At 36.6% G+C, this 17982-nt stretch overlaps 2 protein-coding genes across 3 annotated transcripts; one reads left to right on the plus strand and one right to left on the minus strand.

Moving 5' to 3' along the window:
- The first annotated feature begins 3819 nt into the window (after positions 1–3819).
- LOC107759181 (folate transporter 1, chloroplastic) lies at positions 3820–10929 on the plus strand. Of its 2 annotated transcripts, none has more exons than XM_075249955.1 (11): positions 3820–4067; positions 4163–4239; positions 5235–5311; positions 6045–6135; positions 6670–6760; positions 7449–7522; positions 7723–7836; positions 8722–8793; positions 8982–9002; positions 9128–9195; positions 10501–10929. In XM_075249955.1, exons 1-11 carry the CDS (start codon positions 3941–3943, stop codon positions 10631–10633), a joined length of 945 nt encoding a protein of 314 aa, XP_075106056.1. In that variant the 5' UTR covers positions 3820–3940; the 3' UTR covers positions 10634–10929. The 2 variants fall into 2 exon arrangements, with proteins under 2 accessions (XP_075106056.1, XP_075106057.1); XM_075249956.1 differs by having other exon boundaries at positions 3822–4067; positions 7726–7836.
- A 986-nt stretch (positions 10930–11915) lies between these two features.
- On the minus strand, positions 11916–17728 carry LOC107759180 (putative ubiquitin-conjugating enzyme E2 18). The gene is made up of 6 exons (XM_016577059.2): positions 17585–17728; positions 17304–17407; positions 16948–17050; positions 16604–16667; positions 12490–12578; positions 11916–12284 (listed from the first exon to the last, which is right to left on the minus strand). Exons 1-6 carry the CDS (start codon positions 17612–17614, stop codon positions 12189–12191), a joined length of 486 nt encoding a protein of 161 aa, XP_016432545.1. The 5' UTR covers positions 17615–17728; the 3' UTR covers positions 11916–12188.
- Positions 17729–17982: the final 254 nt, after the last annotated feature.

A 17982-nucleotide genomic window follows, 5' to 3' on the forward strand; every position in this document is an offset into this window, starting at 1 on the left:
ATTAATCCGGCTAGAATTCGAAACAAACCAACAAAAGGAAAAATTAAGCACAAGATTAAAACCAAAAATCAGAACTGAAAATGATCAAAACTAACGGGAATTAAACTAACAATTAATCGCTTTGAGAACATAAGAAGGAAGAAGGTTAAACAAAAAAAAATACACTTACCGGACTGCCCTTGCCCAGGCTGCTTCTGACCCAAATTTCCTCGGAATTTCAGACCATAATTATCCCTAATCATGTGTTTTCATAAGAAAACACATGATTAAGGGCTATTATAGCCCGAAATCAAGGAGACCTCAACTTTTAGCAAATTAGGGTTTTATGGCCCAAATTCAAATTTAAATTCGAGACAAACTGACGACATTCAAAGACATCTAACTGGGGATTGGAGATGAGGAAGGGTAGAGGAGCATGGGGTGTGAATTTGGACCGGTTTGGACAAGGTTGCGACTTGGCCGGAAAATTTAAAATGGATATTCGAAGCTTTCTGGGTGGATTCGAGGGAAGCCATTTGCATATTCGGAAAGAGGGTGAAAAGGGGAGTTTGGGGTGTTATTTTGGTGGCCATTGGCGTAATTGGCGTCGTCGCCGCCGGCGAGCTACGACGAAAGGATATGGAGGCGACTGGTTTTTAGGGTTTAGGTTAGAGATGGACGGGGGGGGGGGGGGGGTCTGAGAGGGGTGGGTTATCTTCGGACATTTATATAATAACGAGGGGTAAGTTCCTGGCCGTTAGATCTGATAACCTCGACGGCCAGGATCTATCGTGCACTAAACAGGGTCGTTTTGGGGGCACTGAAATGGACCGGGTAGGGCGATATTTGGCCCTGGGCGGGTGGAAATGATTTGGGCCATACGAAATAAATTGAAATTGGCCCAATTCGGGCAGCCCTTTTTATGTGTTTTGTTTTCATTTGTTTCTTTTATTTATTTTTTGTATTTCATTTCGTATATATTTTTTGTATTTTCCTAATTTTTATAAAATTGCAAAAATTAAAATAAAGTCCTAATATATTTCAAAATTAAACTAATTAATTCCTAAAATTATTTTAAAAACTATTTCGGGACGAATTCACAATTAAACAATTAAAAATGCAAAAGTGAACTATTTTTGTTATTTTCTTCACATTTTGTTCTAAAATAAATTAACCCCTAATTAATACTAAAATATGAAATTAAGTCCTAGATGCAAATACATTTTTTTTTGTATTTTTCGTATGAATAAAAATGCACAAATAAAATGCAACAATTACCAAAAAATGCCACAAAATTCACAAAAATTGTAAAATAACAAAGAAATTATTTTGTTTGAATTTTGGGAATAACTCATGTATAGGGCAAAAATCACGTGCTCAGACTTGCAAGATATAGTGTAGTCCTCAATGCATGTCTTGGATGCACATCTCTATGCCCCAAGCTTCACTAAACATGTCTTTGCAGTTGAGGCTTGCATTCCTCCAACGATTTATAAAGTCGATAACTTGTTCACTCTTTCGCTGACGAGTATTTGTAAGTTCTATCATACTCACAGTACGTCTCGTGCTATAAAAGTGATTGAGGAATTCTTGCTCTAGTTGATCCCAACTAGCAACAGATCCAGCCTCGAGGTTCGTGTACCAATCAAAAGCATTTCCTTTTAATGAGCGGACAAAGTGCTTGACGAGTTAATCTCCATAAGTCCCAGCATTGTTGCATGTCTCAACAAAGTGTGCCACATGTTACTTTGGATTGCCTGTGCCATCAAACTATTGAAATTTTGGAGGTTGATAGCCAGCATGCATCTTTAATATATCGATCCTTGAAGTGTACGGCTTTGCGTAGGTAAAGGAGGACTTGGAAGCAACTTCATATTTGTTTTTTATAGTCCATTCAATAAACTCCTTTAGTTGATTGATTGGAATCATCCCTTCTGAAGAGACTGGAATTTCCTTAGTGGATGCAACTTGTCTTGGGGGAGGATCAATCTCTTGAACTTCTGGGAGTTTGCCAGGTGCATGGGTGGATTCTTCTTCCATCAAGATTCCCACCCTATCTGTTAGTTTGTCTATTCTAGCATCTTGATTTTGCATGCACTTGGTCAGGCTAGTGATTGCTTCCGTCAAGTTCGCCAACTGCTCCTCCACAGATGAAGTGTTTGTCATCATGGCTTGCATGATTGTCGTGGATGATGGAGAGTAGCATGGATTTTCACAAAGATTGATCCTTGATTGGCTAACGCTATATGGTGTAAGTGGGGAGGATTCATCACTTGAAGCATCATCATCTTCCTTCACAGCAAAGTGCTTGGATCCGGAGAGATCAAGCAGAGCAAGAGTTTTCTTGATTTTTCAGCAACATCGTTTCCTCTTTCGGGTGCGTTTGTGAAAGATCTTGCTCCTTTTGAGGATAAAGATCCGAAAACAGGGGTTGATGTGGACGGCACTTGGGGTGCTTGTTGTCCTAACGAGCTTGATTTGCTCCTCGTAACTGGTCCAAAGCTTCCAAAGGTAACTTCGAGTATGTTTTCCACATCAGCATAGAACCTGGAATTAGCAGCCTTAATGGAAGTTGAACTGGAGTTGGTTTTCTTTGAAGCCATTTCGATGTTCTTGAAATTTGGTGATTGAAAAGCTGAGATAAGAGGTAGAGATTGTCCCACTGGGCATGCCGGAATTTGTAGACAATAAATTGTGTCAAGAAAATAAAATCAATACCGAAAAATATTCCAATTAGCGTAGTATTTTATTTCGAATATTTGAGTGTTACAATCTCCATGAATCCTCTGATTCTACTCTTCCAATATAAATTCAAGGGCATTTGAGCTTGATCTTGAATTTTAATGATTTATCCATCGCGAACACTTTGATTGTTGCCAAGAATTTTATCACGAACAAGTAGCCTTGATCTTGAACGTCTTGTATTTGATTTGACTTCGTTCTTGATCTTAAATACTTGAATTGTTTTTCGTTCTTGAACTTGAACTTGATTGCTTGAAGTCTGAAACTTGTAGAGAAATTTGCGGCGTTTAATCCACGAGCTCTCTCTTGCTTCTTGTTATAACTTATGGTGTCTTTTCTAGGTTATGGAGACCTCTATTTATAGTTGTGAGAGGGAAGAGTTATGATAAGAACAAACTCTTTCCGACCAATCAAATTAAAGTGTGACAAGGCCGTATTTGATTGGCCGAAACATGTTACTTGCACACGTGGCATGATTTCATTGGCCTTTTAGTGTGACTTGGCACGCCTTGTCATTTTGACACGTGGCATGATCCTATTGGCTCTTTCATTTGACTGGGCGCGCCACGTCATTTGACACGTGGTATCAAACTAGGCCTCTAGGAAGATGACATCTTGGGCTTAATGAAGTGGGCTCATCACTTTAGCCTAATTAAATGGGCTAGCTCAATGGATTAAGACTTATTTATTTAATCTATATATATTTGATTTATATAATTAATCCAATTATATTAGTCCATAATATTTATTTGGATTAATATATTAAAATATAGTCCATATTATTTTATGGATTTTATTCCGATAAAATTTATATGCCCACAGATGGATTTCTTAATATGTGTGAAAATAGCCAAATTAATTACATTGAACCGGAGAGAGTATATTACAATGCTTGTACATAAAGTTTGCATTACAGTTCCTGCATTACTGATCTCTGTGCTACAATCCATACTTATTTCTAAATTAAATGATACCTAAGGGTTTAATCTAAGTTACACTTTAAAAAAATGTTGGTAGTTGTAAAACATGTTTTGGCTTTTAAATTTCCACAACTACTAAGCAGGCGCAAGCTGCGGACACGTCAGGCGTCACCGGAGCTTAATACGACGCCGCTTAGTTTGCATAGGAAGTTCCATTTAATTTTTGCCAGCTGCAAAAAGTAAAAGGCGAAAAGAAAAAGAGCGTTGGGGGAGAGGGGAAGCCAACGCTAGACAAAGCCATGAAAAAGATGGCAGGTTTGGCGTCGGCAGACTGGCAATGGGAAAACGCCACCGCCGGCGCCGTGGCTGGCCTCGCCACCGTCACTTTCTCTCATCCCCTTGACGTTGTTCGTACCAGGTTCCAAGGTAACTGTCTCTATGCTTTTTAAGCTATGTAGCAAAATGTCTGATCTCGTGTTGTAATTCCGACCTTGATTTTGACGTAAATGTTAAAATCATAGTTTACGATGGAAGAATCTCGAACGTCCCGGCTTATAGGAACACTCCTCACGCTTTATTTACCATTGCTCGAAGTGAGGTTTGTATTTTCTGTATTTTATAATTTCCCTGCATATATTGAAGCTTAGCTATATATGTATTGCTACTATTCCAAAAGAAACTGCTTTTCAATTCATCAAGTTGGTAGTTTTTCATGAAAGACGAATCCTATAGTAGTATGTCAAGGATGCATGTTTCATGAATTTTGAGCTTCTCAAATAGGTAATATCAGCATTGGGAAAATAATTACATGGTTTAATGTTGGGATTGTTACACAAATAGCCGGCTAGATTGAATGTGTATTTTTTCTAGCCGTATACATAGATTATATATTGATTATACACAGTTATACATGAATTTATATGTAAATTATACATTTGATGGCTATTTTTAGTTTAAGAGATTAAGTGGACGGCATTTGGGTTAATTCTTCTTCTTTTGAGTGAATGCCCTGACCTAGGTGTATCTAAATGGCATGGTTTCAGCAAGTATCCTTCTATGGCGAAATGAGGTCATGTTTGTGTGGACCCTAGCACTACTGATTTATACCTATGGAGTTTTATGTTTGCTTTCCTGAATTCTCCACATTATGATATCCAATCCACGGTAGCAATATCCATTTTATCTCTCAATAATCTTCTTGGAACCAAGAGGAAGTGTCTCCTAATAGAGTTTGTACATTGCTACTCCAACTAGAAAGACAGGTTTTCTGTAAAGATGGTTAAGCTCTTTACTTGAATGTCAAGAGGGAAGTGAGATGTCAGTATGCAAATCTTGACTTGACTGAATGCGTTCTTGTTACTTAGAGTTGATTCATTCAGCCTCATGACATAATCAAAGGGAGAAACTCCATCACACTTTGTCAATCACAATCAAACATCCTGCTGACGTATGCTTTTATATATGATCCTTTCCTTGCTTCCCACTTTTGAGTTTTGTGCTGCAGACTGCCGAATCTTTACCTTATTACCCATATAAGTGCTCGTGTTTCCGCCAAGATGATTTCATTAAGTTATCATATTGTCTGTGCTCCAGGGTCTTAGAGGACTTTATGCTGGCTTTTACCCTGCTGTTCTTGGGTCAACTATTTCATGGGGTTTATATTTCTTCTTGTAAGTAAAGATCTTCTGTTGATGTCCTTGATAATATACTATTTTACAGTATTTCATTGGAGAACGTTAAAGACTGAACTTCATTTCCCAGATCCCAAAAGCATCTTTGGAATCAATTATGTGATAATATAAATTTTTGCATGTTTTAGCTCTGTTCCAATCCGCAAGAAGGCTGCTCTCCGTCAGTCTATCCGTTTTTCCCTTGTGAAGTCTTTGCTCCACGCAAGTTGTATCCATCAGTACATGGAACACTATTTAGTCTCATTCAAGACCTGATCAAGGGATTTTCCCTTTTTACTTTTGGTCTATGTTATTATATTTATTTGGGTTCCCTTTGTAAAGCCATCAAAAAGAGACAAGAAATCAAAATATAGCAAAAGAACAGATCTATTTGATAGAGCTTCTTACTATACCTATGAATTCTATTGCACATCGAAATATACATTGGAAGATCCCATTAGGTCTTTCAGTATCAGTACATTGATTGTTTCACTTGAATCTTGTATAGTCAACTAATGATTGACAAGCTGCAAGTATTCTTTCGTGTACACAATCCATTTATTAAAAGAAAGTTGCTTTCTCTTTGATTCTTTCTTTTTTATAAGGTAAAAGTTTATTTATAAGGTACCAAGATGGTACAAAATGATACTGCTTTCTCTTTGATTCTTCTTACATGTCTAGGCTTGAGAGACATCTTTCTCAAACTCATACATCTGAAATTTCCCTCTCATAGCTATAGCAAGGCTAAGCAAAGGTATCTGAGAAGCAGGGAGGAGCTGAGTCCCGGCCTTCATCTTGCTTCAGCTGCAGAAGCAGGAGCTCTGGTCAGTAGTCAGATTTCTGATGCTTTAATGAATGTGTAGTTCATGTGTTTAGATGTTCAACATTTAATTAGTCAGTTTTTGACAGGAGTGTCAAATATAGATAGTTGGAGGATGTGATTCTTTATTTGCTGTAGTTGTCCTTGTAGGAGTGCAATTGTAGTTGTCTGGCTGGTAATGAATCCCTTACTTTACTGTTGTTAGAAGTGTTACCAATGTAAATTCTTTTTCTCAAATAAAGGCATGGTTGAGTAATAAACCTATATTTTGGACTCGAAAAAAAAAGAGAGGTGATTCCCATCAATTGTTGGCAAACCACAAATGTCTGTGCTTAGGTGTTAGTTAAATAATGGAGCTGGAGAATCTTATTGACGAACAAATTTGATGATTGATGACTTATTAGGTTTACCACTGACATGAAAATCTTTAGGTGGACAAAATTTGTGGCATGCTTATTTATGTAACTTTAAACATCCCCCCCCCCCCCAAATATGCAGACTGTCATATATTAAAAAGGTTGTATTTGTCGGAATTCAGGTCAGTTTGTGCACCAACCCTCTTTGGCTTGTGAAAACAAGATTGCAACTTCAGACTCCTAATCAGATTCGTCCATACACCGGGTTTCATGGTCTGCTTCACTCTTGTATTAACTTGTCACCATCGTGTATTTATCTAACTTTGAGCACTCTAGGACAACTTCTTTCCATCTTAATTTAATATAAGAGTTGCTTCCTCTATTTCTGAATTTTGCAGTTCTATAGTTTCGCATCCTTTTTTTAATTTTTTTTTATCAGACATCAGCCACAAAATTTACATGTATCTGGAATTCTGTATGATAGCTTTTTGCTGTCCACAATAGCAAGATTCTTGTATGTCAAGAATGGACTTACCTATGGAAACTTATTCTTGATCACTGTGTACAATTCTTAGTTTTTTTAGATAGTTTCATTTCTTTTCTGGTAATTTGTTTCCAATAGTTAAAATTGACAAAACTCCTCTTTATAAAAAAAGAATTTTTTTTTTGATAAAGCTCCTTTATCTCAGTACGGTAGTTGCATCTTGTGTCAATATCTCCTTCAAGGGTTTTAAATGTTGATTATGTAATTTCTAGTCATTGACCTGGAAAAATGAAGAAGTGCTTTCTACTGATTGAATTCTAAAATTTAAAGATTTCTCGTGACTAGCAACATTCTTTTATAAAGCCTCTGCTCTCTTTTGTATCTGCATGCACATTCAGTAAGCCAACTGGCCTCTTTTGTATCTACTATCCTACTTATTAACTTCATATGAACGTTGTTGTTTATGGATTGATTCAGATGCTGTAAGAACCATAATGAAAGAAGAAGGATGGAGGGCACTTTATAAGGGGCTTATGCCAGGCCTATTTCTGGTTAGAATTACATTTTCTTTTATTCTTGCAGTCTCTCTGCCGTTCTGTAAAATGTGTTCTTATCTTGACGTAAATTTTCAAAATTATACCTCATAGCTTCTTTTAACTTTTTAGATAGATTATCCAAACATGATATAACCAATTTAATGTTGAAATGTAAACTTTCATTCATGAAACATGCTGGTTTGCTGTTGCTTCAGCAGGTTACCCATGGCGCTATTCAGTTCACAGCATATGAAGAATTTCGTAAAGTTCTTGTTAGCTCGAAAGCTCAGGAAAATGAAAACACTCTTGCCTCAGCTGCTGACTTGTTGGTGAGGCTCTAAAAGCTATGCTATTGATTTCTTTGGATGTAATTTACAACTGAATAGTTCTTTTTATCTTTTGGATGACCAGCAAACCTGATCCCTGTATCTAAACACTGTCGAACTCTTAGTAGTGCGATTTTCTATCCTCATTATTTGGTCGTGGTACTTGTGCACAAACATTAAGTTGGTGTTCTAGGAAATCCTGTTCGCGCAAAAACTTTCAAACATTTCTCATTGAGTGACTAAGGTATCATTTCTGTTTCATGTCTTCGGATTATCCAAAGGCACATTAGATTTTTTTTTTCAGTCTCTAAATGACTGCATCAGAGTGACACTAGCCTGACCAACCCCTTCCCCTCCCCCATTAAAATGATAAATATACAACAACATACCCAATGTAATCCACAAGTGAGGTCTGGGGAGGGTGGTGTGGACGCAGATCTTACCCCAACTACTAGAAGAAAGTAATTTTTCTGTGATAAGCAGATCAGAATGAAGAATGATTCAGTTATTTTCTAAACTGACTTTGTGGTTCTTGTTATTATTTATGTGGTGAGAGATGGTTTATTTTAAGCCAGTGAACTGCCACTCGTTGATCAATTTGTAGAAACCCATCTGCTCCTAAGTGGTGATATACTGTATGTTTTGTCTGAAAAGCAAGGAGACTTCATTAAGCTCAAAGTAAATGGAGAAAAATTGGTTGCACCATATCTGGAGGTTGATCATTACTCAAGGACACGATCAGATGCCAGTGATATTGTGATCACTGTTATGATTAGTTTTCCTCGTCGGAACATAAGGAATAAAATAGGATTGCTAACTTCTCTTGATTGTCATGAAGTAATACTGTAGACTTACCCCTTAGTATTTGCTCGTCAATTTCTTTCGCAGGATTCAGTTGACTATGCAACACTAGGAGCTTCTTCCAAGCTGGCAGCAATTCTCACAACATATCCATTTCAGGTATGTTAGGGGTGTGATAAGTTTGTTCTTATCTCTGTTGTTGGTGATATGGGTTTGGGAACAGAAGGTTTTGAGAGCATTATGGAGCACCCACCTAAAGGTGCCTATTTGTTCCAACAATCTTTTACCCTGTGCCCCTTGCTTTTCTCTTTATCTAATTATTATGTGTTTAAATGGAACTTTTGCAGGTTGTACGATCTCGATTGCAGGTAACTGCTTTTCATATTACTATTGTGACACTTAATGCAACTCTTCCTGGGGAGACGAGCATCTACTGGCTCTTGATTTTGATTTTCTGTAGAGTAGTTAAAAGGTCTATCTTCTCTTTGAACAGCAACGACCAAGTACAACTGGAGTTCCGAGATACATGGATAGCTGGCATGTTGTGAAGGAAACTGCAAGGTCAGGATAAATTTCAGCCTTATTTACTGCTGATGCACTTGATTGGCATCAAGCATTGAGTTTCTTTATATTGAACTGTGTTCAGAATTTAAATATCTGTTCATCAAATGCTCTTAATTGTGGCTTTCAGTATCAGGGAATCAAACTGAGAATAAACAAAAGCCAAAGAAATTATCATTCCTTTTTATTTATTTTTCTACACTGACACTGTAATTCTTTTTTAAGACCGGTAAGTTTAGTAAAAAGATACAAATTACATGTTTCAAGTTTTCGAAGTCCTCTCTCAATCCTTATTTTCTCCATCCTATGTCTTCCCGTCATCTAATAACATGCAATAAAGATCGTCTACATAGTAAAATAATAGAAGAAAGTAGAACCCCCTTTATTGGCAAAAGTACTCCTTAATTTTTCCCCTCTAGTTCTTTTCTTTCGTATTGTGGAAACAGGTAAACAAATTATATGAATATGAGTGAACTTTCATCATTTAGTTATTGAAGAATTTGTAAATTATACATTTGATGGTCTCTTATAACCAACACACAAAAAAAAAAAAAAAAAAGAATTATACATTTGATTGTTGGAAATTGTGTGAGTTCTTGATGTAACTGCAGAAAGAAAAATTCGGACCTTGAAAGATAAAACACAAACTCAACTTCAAGAAAGAAATCTGAAAATTTTGTCATGATTTAAGGAGGTTTACTTCTTAAAAGAAACAAAATAAATTTATGCCACATTAGAGAAGTTCAACCTTTGAAGGAGGTATGGTTCCTCTCAAAAATATGTATCCCTTATTGAATCTTCTTGGTGTAAATTGGAATGGTAGATGATAGTGAAACCCTGTTATAGTTCATTAAATCTTATGCGTAGATAGTCAGTGTTTTTCTCCTTCTTCAAAGCTCCTTTTGCTATCTTTTCGGATGTAATTACAACACTTTCTTAGTGTTGGCTTCTGACATCAATAATACTTACCATTTCAAATAAAAGTTGTATACCATATTCTCTATAAAAATAAAATGAATAGACCTGATTTGTTAATTACCCTTATGTCTTAATCCACGTCACCAAGTTAGCACCCACTTGTGTAAAATGCTATTGCACTTAATAGTGTAAATTATAAACTACTTTTTCTCAAAAATCTAGTAATGCAATTGCAGTTTCATGCTAGGGGTTTTGAAGAGTTTATCCTGAATTCTTATGAAGATCTTCACGACTTATAATACTAGAGAAACTACTAAAGTTTCTGTCATATCATGTATCAATGGAGTTCTAGTTGTTACCAGATATTGAATTTATTTTATCTTACAGGTTTGAGGGCATACAAGGCTTCTACAGAGGTATCACAGCGAACATGCTGAAAAATGTCCCTGCAGCTTCCATTACGTTCATTGTCTATGAGAACGTCCTAAACCTGCTAAAATTGTCTAGGAGAGAGTATTAGTTCTTTTACATTCTTTTACCTCCGGTTCTTGTTGTAGCATTAGGATTCTATACTAGTGAAACAACAACAACAACCCAGTAAAATCCCACAAGTGAGGTCTGAGGAGGGTAGTGTGTACGCAGACCTTACCCCTACCCCGAGGGAGTAGATAGGCAAACACTAATGAAACAATTTTGGAAAATATACTCAAAGATTTGACGGGTACAAAAAGATTCATGATGGCACTACGGGTTGGGTCACTTGTATCATATTTTGAATCTTTGTAATTTATCATAAAAGAAATAATCTTTTGAGTCTTTGTTCAAGTACCCACGAGACTGCTTCTGTAGCAAGAATAATACTAGATGGAACCTATGCTCTGTCGCTTGATTTTTGTTCTTGTTTTTTTTATTTGCTATTTCAGCAATATTGATCCCTTGTAATTAACGAGGAAGAGAGCTAGTTGCATTGTACATGTTGCCAACTACTTGAAAAAAGAAAAGGTGTTGAGGAAGGAACAGTAAGGGAAATCCAATTCTGAGTATAACGGGAGTAATTTCAGTCCAATTTCAAATCTACGCTTGCCAGTTCTCTAATTTTGATTTTCGTGTATTCTGATTAAAATTTTCTAATTGGTTTAGTGCCAGTTGGAAAAGCTTGATCGATAGTATAAGATAGCCTTCTATTGATAGTCTTGGGAGATTTTAGATATGTGACTACATTGGCTAAGACAATTACCTGATGGATGTGAGTGAGATACGTCCTATCATGAAACATGCGGCAAAAGAACTTAGTGACATCAACCTAATCATATACTACTAATTTGCTTAGAGATGTGTATATTAATAAGTAGATCAAATCATTCAGATTTCAGATGAGTTTCTGTGGCAATAACTCATCGCATGATCGCATATTAGGGTAGCACAATATAGGAGTAAACCTAGCTGTCCTTTTTTCTTCTTTTGCCAACTATTTATATCTGCTTATGCTCACCTCAACTATCATCTGATCTAGTTTATGCTCACCTCAATTATATCATTTGTACTCGCTACCTCCCACTAACACATGTACCGGACTGAGAAGAAATCACCTAATATTTTTTTGTCTCTATTGAGATTTGAACCCTAATCTCCCATGATATTTACTCGCTTGCAGTAATAGGCCATACCGTTGGGTGCATGTCTTATTACAAACTACCTATGAGAAAGAGTGGAGGGTCCAAAAAACTAGAAACCTTCCTAGTATTATTTACCAGATATTACTCAGCAAGCTAACAAGGAAAAAAAGGGCACCAGCCAAACAAAGAAAAAGTGCAAACTTGTTTAAACGCCAGAAGAAAATTCTTCATGAGGTATCAATTAGGCTGTAGTGTATTTGATAAGAGTACATAATCTTGCACAAGTAGCTCAAAAGGAAAATCAGTCTCATTTACAAATACTGGACGGTAAAGGCCAATTTCCTGCACATAAGTTTTGTGCTGACACTGGCCATGGATATTTGGAAGTGTTTGACATTAGCATTTGATTTTATGTAAGCAAATGCAGCAATGTTGCCTCAAGGGTCAGATAGACACCCATCACACCTTATCATCATGGAACCACCACCTGGTTTCCTTGGGGGATCTGCCATTTCTACAGTTCTTCACGTAGCGGTCATTATCTTCAGGGCGTTGCTGCACAAGTGATGGGAACCGATAAGAATTAAAACTAAGATAAAGCACGAAAAGCCCGTCGGAACAACGTGGTAGATTACATATTTTCTCAGAGGACAAGAAAGATATAGATCCATACATATTTAAAACAGCAGGCCTTATTAGCACGGCGCAATCTCATAATAGCAACTCAAATTAATATTATAAAGAAACACCGGAAACGCACCTTCACAGTTGAACTTGACAGCATGGAGAGAATGCTGATGCATATAGAACTGACTGTCATGGCAGGAGACCATGAATCATACAGAATATCTGCAAAGACATGAAGAAGCTGCTGTCAACTGATGGTTTTACTGATGCATCTCCAATTTCTATCAGGTGTAGAAGAATCTTTCAGGGGATGGAAGCTTAGCGCTAGGCCGCTAGCACACCAATTAGTGAACTGCCCATCGGACTTTAAGTTTTCACCCGCAGAAAAATAAGAGACTGCTATTTAACAACATAACAGGAGAAACTAGAGAGAAAAACTAAAGATGGTATTCCAAAGTTTTCCACCTCTACGCCTTACGAGTCCAAAGGTCACTTAAGATGTTATGTGAATGTGATTTCTGCAAACCCACATTAGAGGAAGAAACTAGTAATAAAATATATATATAAAAAAAAACTGAAGAATATGATTTCTGTGAACACTGACAAGCGCATTCGAAGAACCTTTCAGTTTGAATAGGGTCATAGTCATACAGATAAGACAACGAGCTCACAGGCTATGTACACAAAAGAATTCAGATTCACTCTTATTTGTTACACAAATAGATTTAACTTAAAGGTGAATGGTTCCTCTAATAGATATTGAAGTTTATTTGGTACAAAATTTAGTTTCAGGAAAGAAACTTCGGCCTTAACCAATAAATTTAGTTAACAAATGCACAAGGAAGTTCAAATTTAGAAAGAACAGATGAAATATAAGTTATTCTCATGATGATTCAGTTCCAACAAAATGAAACATTCACCAAATGACCAATTCTTTCTGGTCCTAGTTGGAACTAATTTTGGATTAATTGAACTTCACAAAGAATCTGCGAGCAGATTGCCATTAATGAGATAGGCGGACTCTTGGTTTCTGCAGATGCACCCAAGTCAAACAAACTGGGCACGGATATGAGCACTTTTCACTCGTCTTACAGAACACGGGATACCAGCAAGAGATTGATAGCGGATGCTAGCAAATCTGGTACTCCTGCCGATGCCGACATAGTATAGGTTATGAAGGTTAAACCTCCAATGCCAGGTTTTATATACTATGTAAGCCATATTTGTGCATTAATGTTCCAACCCCTCCAAAAAGATTAGCATTTAGTGCTATTTAGTTGAGATAAGAATAGCATCACCTCTGTTGCGCACATACGACTTTTACAACACATTGTAATGATGTCATTATGGTAAAAAATAATCTAACTATTTTGGAAGATTCTCATAAAATACTTCAAAAACTGATACGGCACCGTAAGATACTGAAATCACTATTTCAAGCAACACGTTGATGGCCAAAATATTTTACCAGAAAAGATAACAAAATATAGTAAATAACAAATCATTCATCTCCATCAGTCCAGAAACAGTATGTCATTTTCAGTGTCAACCAGTCATCTTTCAGTTACTCAAACTTATCAAAATCATTGTTTAATCATTATAACATAGCTGGCAAACCTGGCCATTCATTGCTACACTAATTCAATCTATCATGCCGAACTTTAACAAAGCGCTGACACCTCTTAATTTGTCCAACGACCTAACTGCTCACATCCCGATTCAAAAATGCTAATTAGCTAGCTATATTTCTGATAATTACCGAAGCTATAAACAGCTCATTCGCCTAACATGCAACTCCATCTAGGAGGAAGGAAGAGAATTGATGGAAATCATGATATGCTAGTAAGTACAGAGTACGTAACTTGGTTCCAAACGAGAATGAATGATGGGTAATATACCATTACACAAAGAGCCAAAAACAGTGATGAATAGACCAACTTTAAGTTCACACGGCTCTTCGGCAATTAGGCAAGTATGAAAAAGATTTACCACAATTGTGCCATGCAAAAGTAGAAACTGAAGGGCATATAAATTTCGAAAAACCACTTACTTTTGGCAGATTATGGGATCGCTTCTGTAGAATGGTGCTACTATGCTTTTATTTATCAGGAGACAAAGGAAAAGTCAAATCTAATTCAGAATAGAAAGTAATGCGTATGGCTTTTGTGTTGTACTTATGTTGAAACAAGACAGTAGCATGGACCCAAAAACGGACAAAATGCAGATGCAATGCTTATTCTACTCGTGCAAGGGTAGAATGGATCCAAAAACGGACAAAATGCAGATGCAGTGCTTATTCTACTCGTGCTAGAGTAGGGTTTATATGCGGTCGGTTTTATTATGTTTTGGGTTTTTTCCTTTTTATAACAGTGGTGTCCAGGCCAACTTGCGCACCTCGACTAATTTCACCGGACCTGCTACCTCCAACCTAATTCTGTCCACCAAGGCTTAGACAGATAGGAAGAAATAACCTAGTGTTTTAGTCTGTGGATAGGCAAATCCATCATCGTCCAGTTTTGCTTGGTTTTTCTCTTTCTGGTTTGGGCCTTTTATCGGCTTCTAATTTCCTTTATTTTGGGCTTCTTATCTGCCACCGTCTTAATTTTCCCTTGCACACCCTATCTGTAGTGATCATTCACATCAACCTCCAATTCCACAAGTAGGTTGTTGACTAGGAGCAGTTTAATGCTTCTAGGCTCTATCCATTATAAGCTATATGAATATGAGATGCTTATTCAGATATCAATGTGGTTGTCTCTATCGGGCTTGTAATATTATGGGACGGTAAAATTAAGGATCAATTTGTCAATTTCCAAATGTTGTGTACCCAACAAGAAAGAGAAAAAGGTTCTGATTAGTTACTCAACCTTTTAATTTAAAGCACAGAGACCTCCTAATCTCATCTGAGAGCCAGTATACTTAACAAATGAAAGCAACTTCAAGCTTTAAACAACATTTAATTGATGATTAAAGCTTCATGTAACCAGAATTATTTAAGCAGCTAAGTCTCACCTTTTTCAAGTGATCTTAGTAAATTTCCACATGATGTCTCAAAATTTTGTTTTTAGTTTTTAAAACTGATAACCAAACCAGAGAACCTCAGTTTCATAAATGTTTCGAAAATAAGAATGTAATGATTGTTATCTTTGGTAGTGATACATCTTTAAAGAAGGGATCTTGTCAACTTTACAAACCCATGATACTTAATAAAATGAAGCCACCTGAAGCTTAGACAACCTCTTGATGGTCATTCAAGCCGCAAGGACAATGACCAGAATCTTGTTGGCAGCCAGATTACACCTTCATAAAGTAATCCTAGATATATTCATACTGTATCTCAACAATTTTGATTTTTCGCTTTACAGTGGTTTTTATTTTCTTCCAGAAAATCGAAAACGAACCTAAAAGTTAAATTCTCATAAACAACTCTGAAAATAAGAATGTATAGGTTGTCGTCTTTGGTAGTGATATTGCTCTAAAAGAAGGATATCTTGTCAAACGCACTTTTAGTGCTTGAACAATCGCACGTCCTCAGATTAAATTAAAGAGGGAAAAGAAAAAAGATTTCCTTCCAGAAAGAGCAGCTCGTTCAAAAGCAGTTACACGCTCAATCCAAAGAAAAAGCATACTTATACGTAAGAAAGACGAATCTCTTTCTCTTTGCTTATGCAATTTCAGAATAATAAGCTCACCCTATTTAGATACCAAATTGTATATGTTCAAAGGAATGGAAGTGCTCTCCCCATGACCTAGAAAGTGGTTTTTTGACCAAATCTTAATAACTTCTTGTTAGACTGTTGTAACTTTTGCACAAAAGTTAAAACCGCATAATGAACACCCCTAGCGAAGAGTGTTTTACATATGAAAAAGACTTCTTTTTTCAATTATTTAACATATCCTTGACTATTGCTCCCTTAGAGAGCACAGATGAGCAAATAGAACTGGACTTGAAAGAAAAACAGTCAATAAAGAGAAAAAGACACCGAGAACCATTCAATAATATCATTGACATTGGGCAACAATCGCGATCATTCACAACAATTCTTAGATAAAGCTGTTTAAAAGCACTTCAAGCACCAATATACTAGGCATCTAATCTTTAGCAGTGAAATAAGTATGCACCAGGAAATCATTTACCACATGCCCATGCATGGAAATTCAAGCGTTTGAACAACAAATAGCGACCAAATTATTGAACTTCTTGTAGTTGTAAGAAATAGAAGATATGTGGTTACATATATAACTACCTAAACAGATGTGCCCGTTGCTATAGATATGAGGGTGTAACGGAGCTGGTGGCACAAAAATCACCTGCATCAATATGGTAATCAGCCAAAATAAGTAAGATATGAGTTTCAATCGCAATCTTCAAAAGAAACAACCATCTTTAGACCCCCATAAGAGAATAATGCCAACCAATATGTAGACAGAGGAGTGATAAAGTAGAGATGGCCCTACATCTCCAGCTATGAGGTTGGTCGTTCAAGTCACCAAGAGAGTAAAGTGAAAAAACACTGTTTGGTCGGGGTAGGGATGATTTCGGGTGGGGGTTAGTTTTACCATATCAAGAAAAGGGTAAAAGAGTAACCACCTGGGGAGCTTCCATAGGATAATGTTCAGGGAAATCAACTTGAAGCTGATAGGTTTCATTAGCATACAGCGTTCCAGGAGCACCATTCACTTCAATTATCCACCTTCTCACCAAAGAACCACATCAATCAAAACTCAAAAGCTATTGTCATCAAATAACCGCTACCTTCTAAGAAATCAAAACTTAACCAAAAAAAGATTCTTTTTTTTAAATTATTGTTTATAAAGATTAACAAAAAAGAATCTCTAATGAATTACTGTACCACAGATCATAAATTGCAGTGGGCTAAAAAGGATAACCAATAAATTGACTGAATAAACATAAAAGACTAACAAAAATAGAGAAAAAGGTGAGACCTTTGTAGATTATCAGTGACCTTATGTTTGAAACCAGAAGGGGGATTGACCTGCCACTCCACCAACTCTTTCTGGAGTCGATTGCATGCTATCTTGCTTAATGTCTGATCAATAATTCAATCAAAACAGCAAAACCCACAACGGAATTACCAAAAACAAAGGGTCAAACACAAGTTAAAACATAGAGGGGGAGGAAAATAAAGGGAGTAATAAGAGGAAAGAAAGATCATACAAATTAAGGCAGAGAGAGACGGCAAATTAGAAGAAGAAGAAGGAACAACCTTGCGAGCGGAGGCGGAGGAGCTGGTCATAGCTTGCAGCAGCGTTGGGTCGACGACGATGTCGATGAAACAAACTACAAACACAGAAGAATAGGAATTGGCTTGATTGATAATTCATGTATTCACCCCCCTCCCCCGAAAACACCCAAAACACCCCCCTCCCCCCCCCCCCCGGCCCCTTCCCTTTTGTTTTTCTCTATCATTTGTTTTTTTTCCAGATTAGTTTCCACTAAATATTTAATAAATCAGGTGACTTAGGCAATTTCAATTAATTTTCTTGATAAATAGTAATCTGACAAAAAACATAGTAATTAATTTGTTATCGCATGTTAATTTATTAACAGTATAAGAAATTTACATAGTCGATGTACAATTATAAGAAAAATTCTTCATCTACT

This window comes from Nicotiana tabacum, chromosome 3 (genome assembly GCF_000715075.1).
Source record: "Nicotiana tabacum cultivar K326 chromosome 3, ASM71507v2, whole genome shotgun sequence".
Classification (NCBI taxonomy): Eukaryota; Viridiplantae; Streptophyta; class Magnoliopsida; order Solanales; family Solanaceae; genus Nicotiana; species Nicotiana tabacum.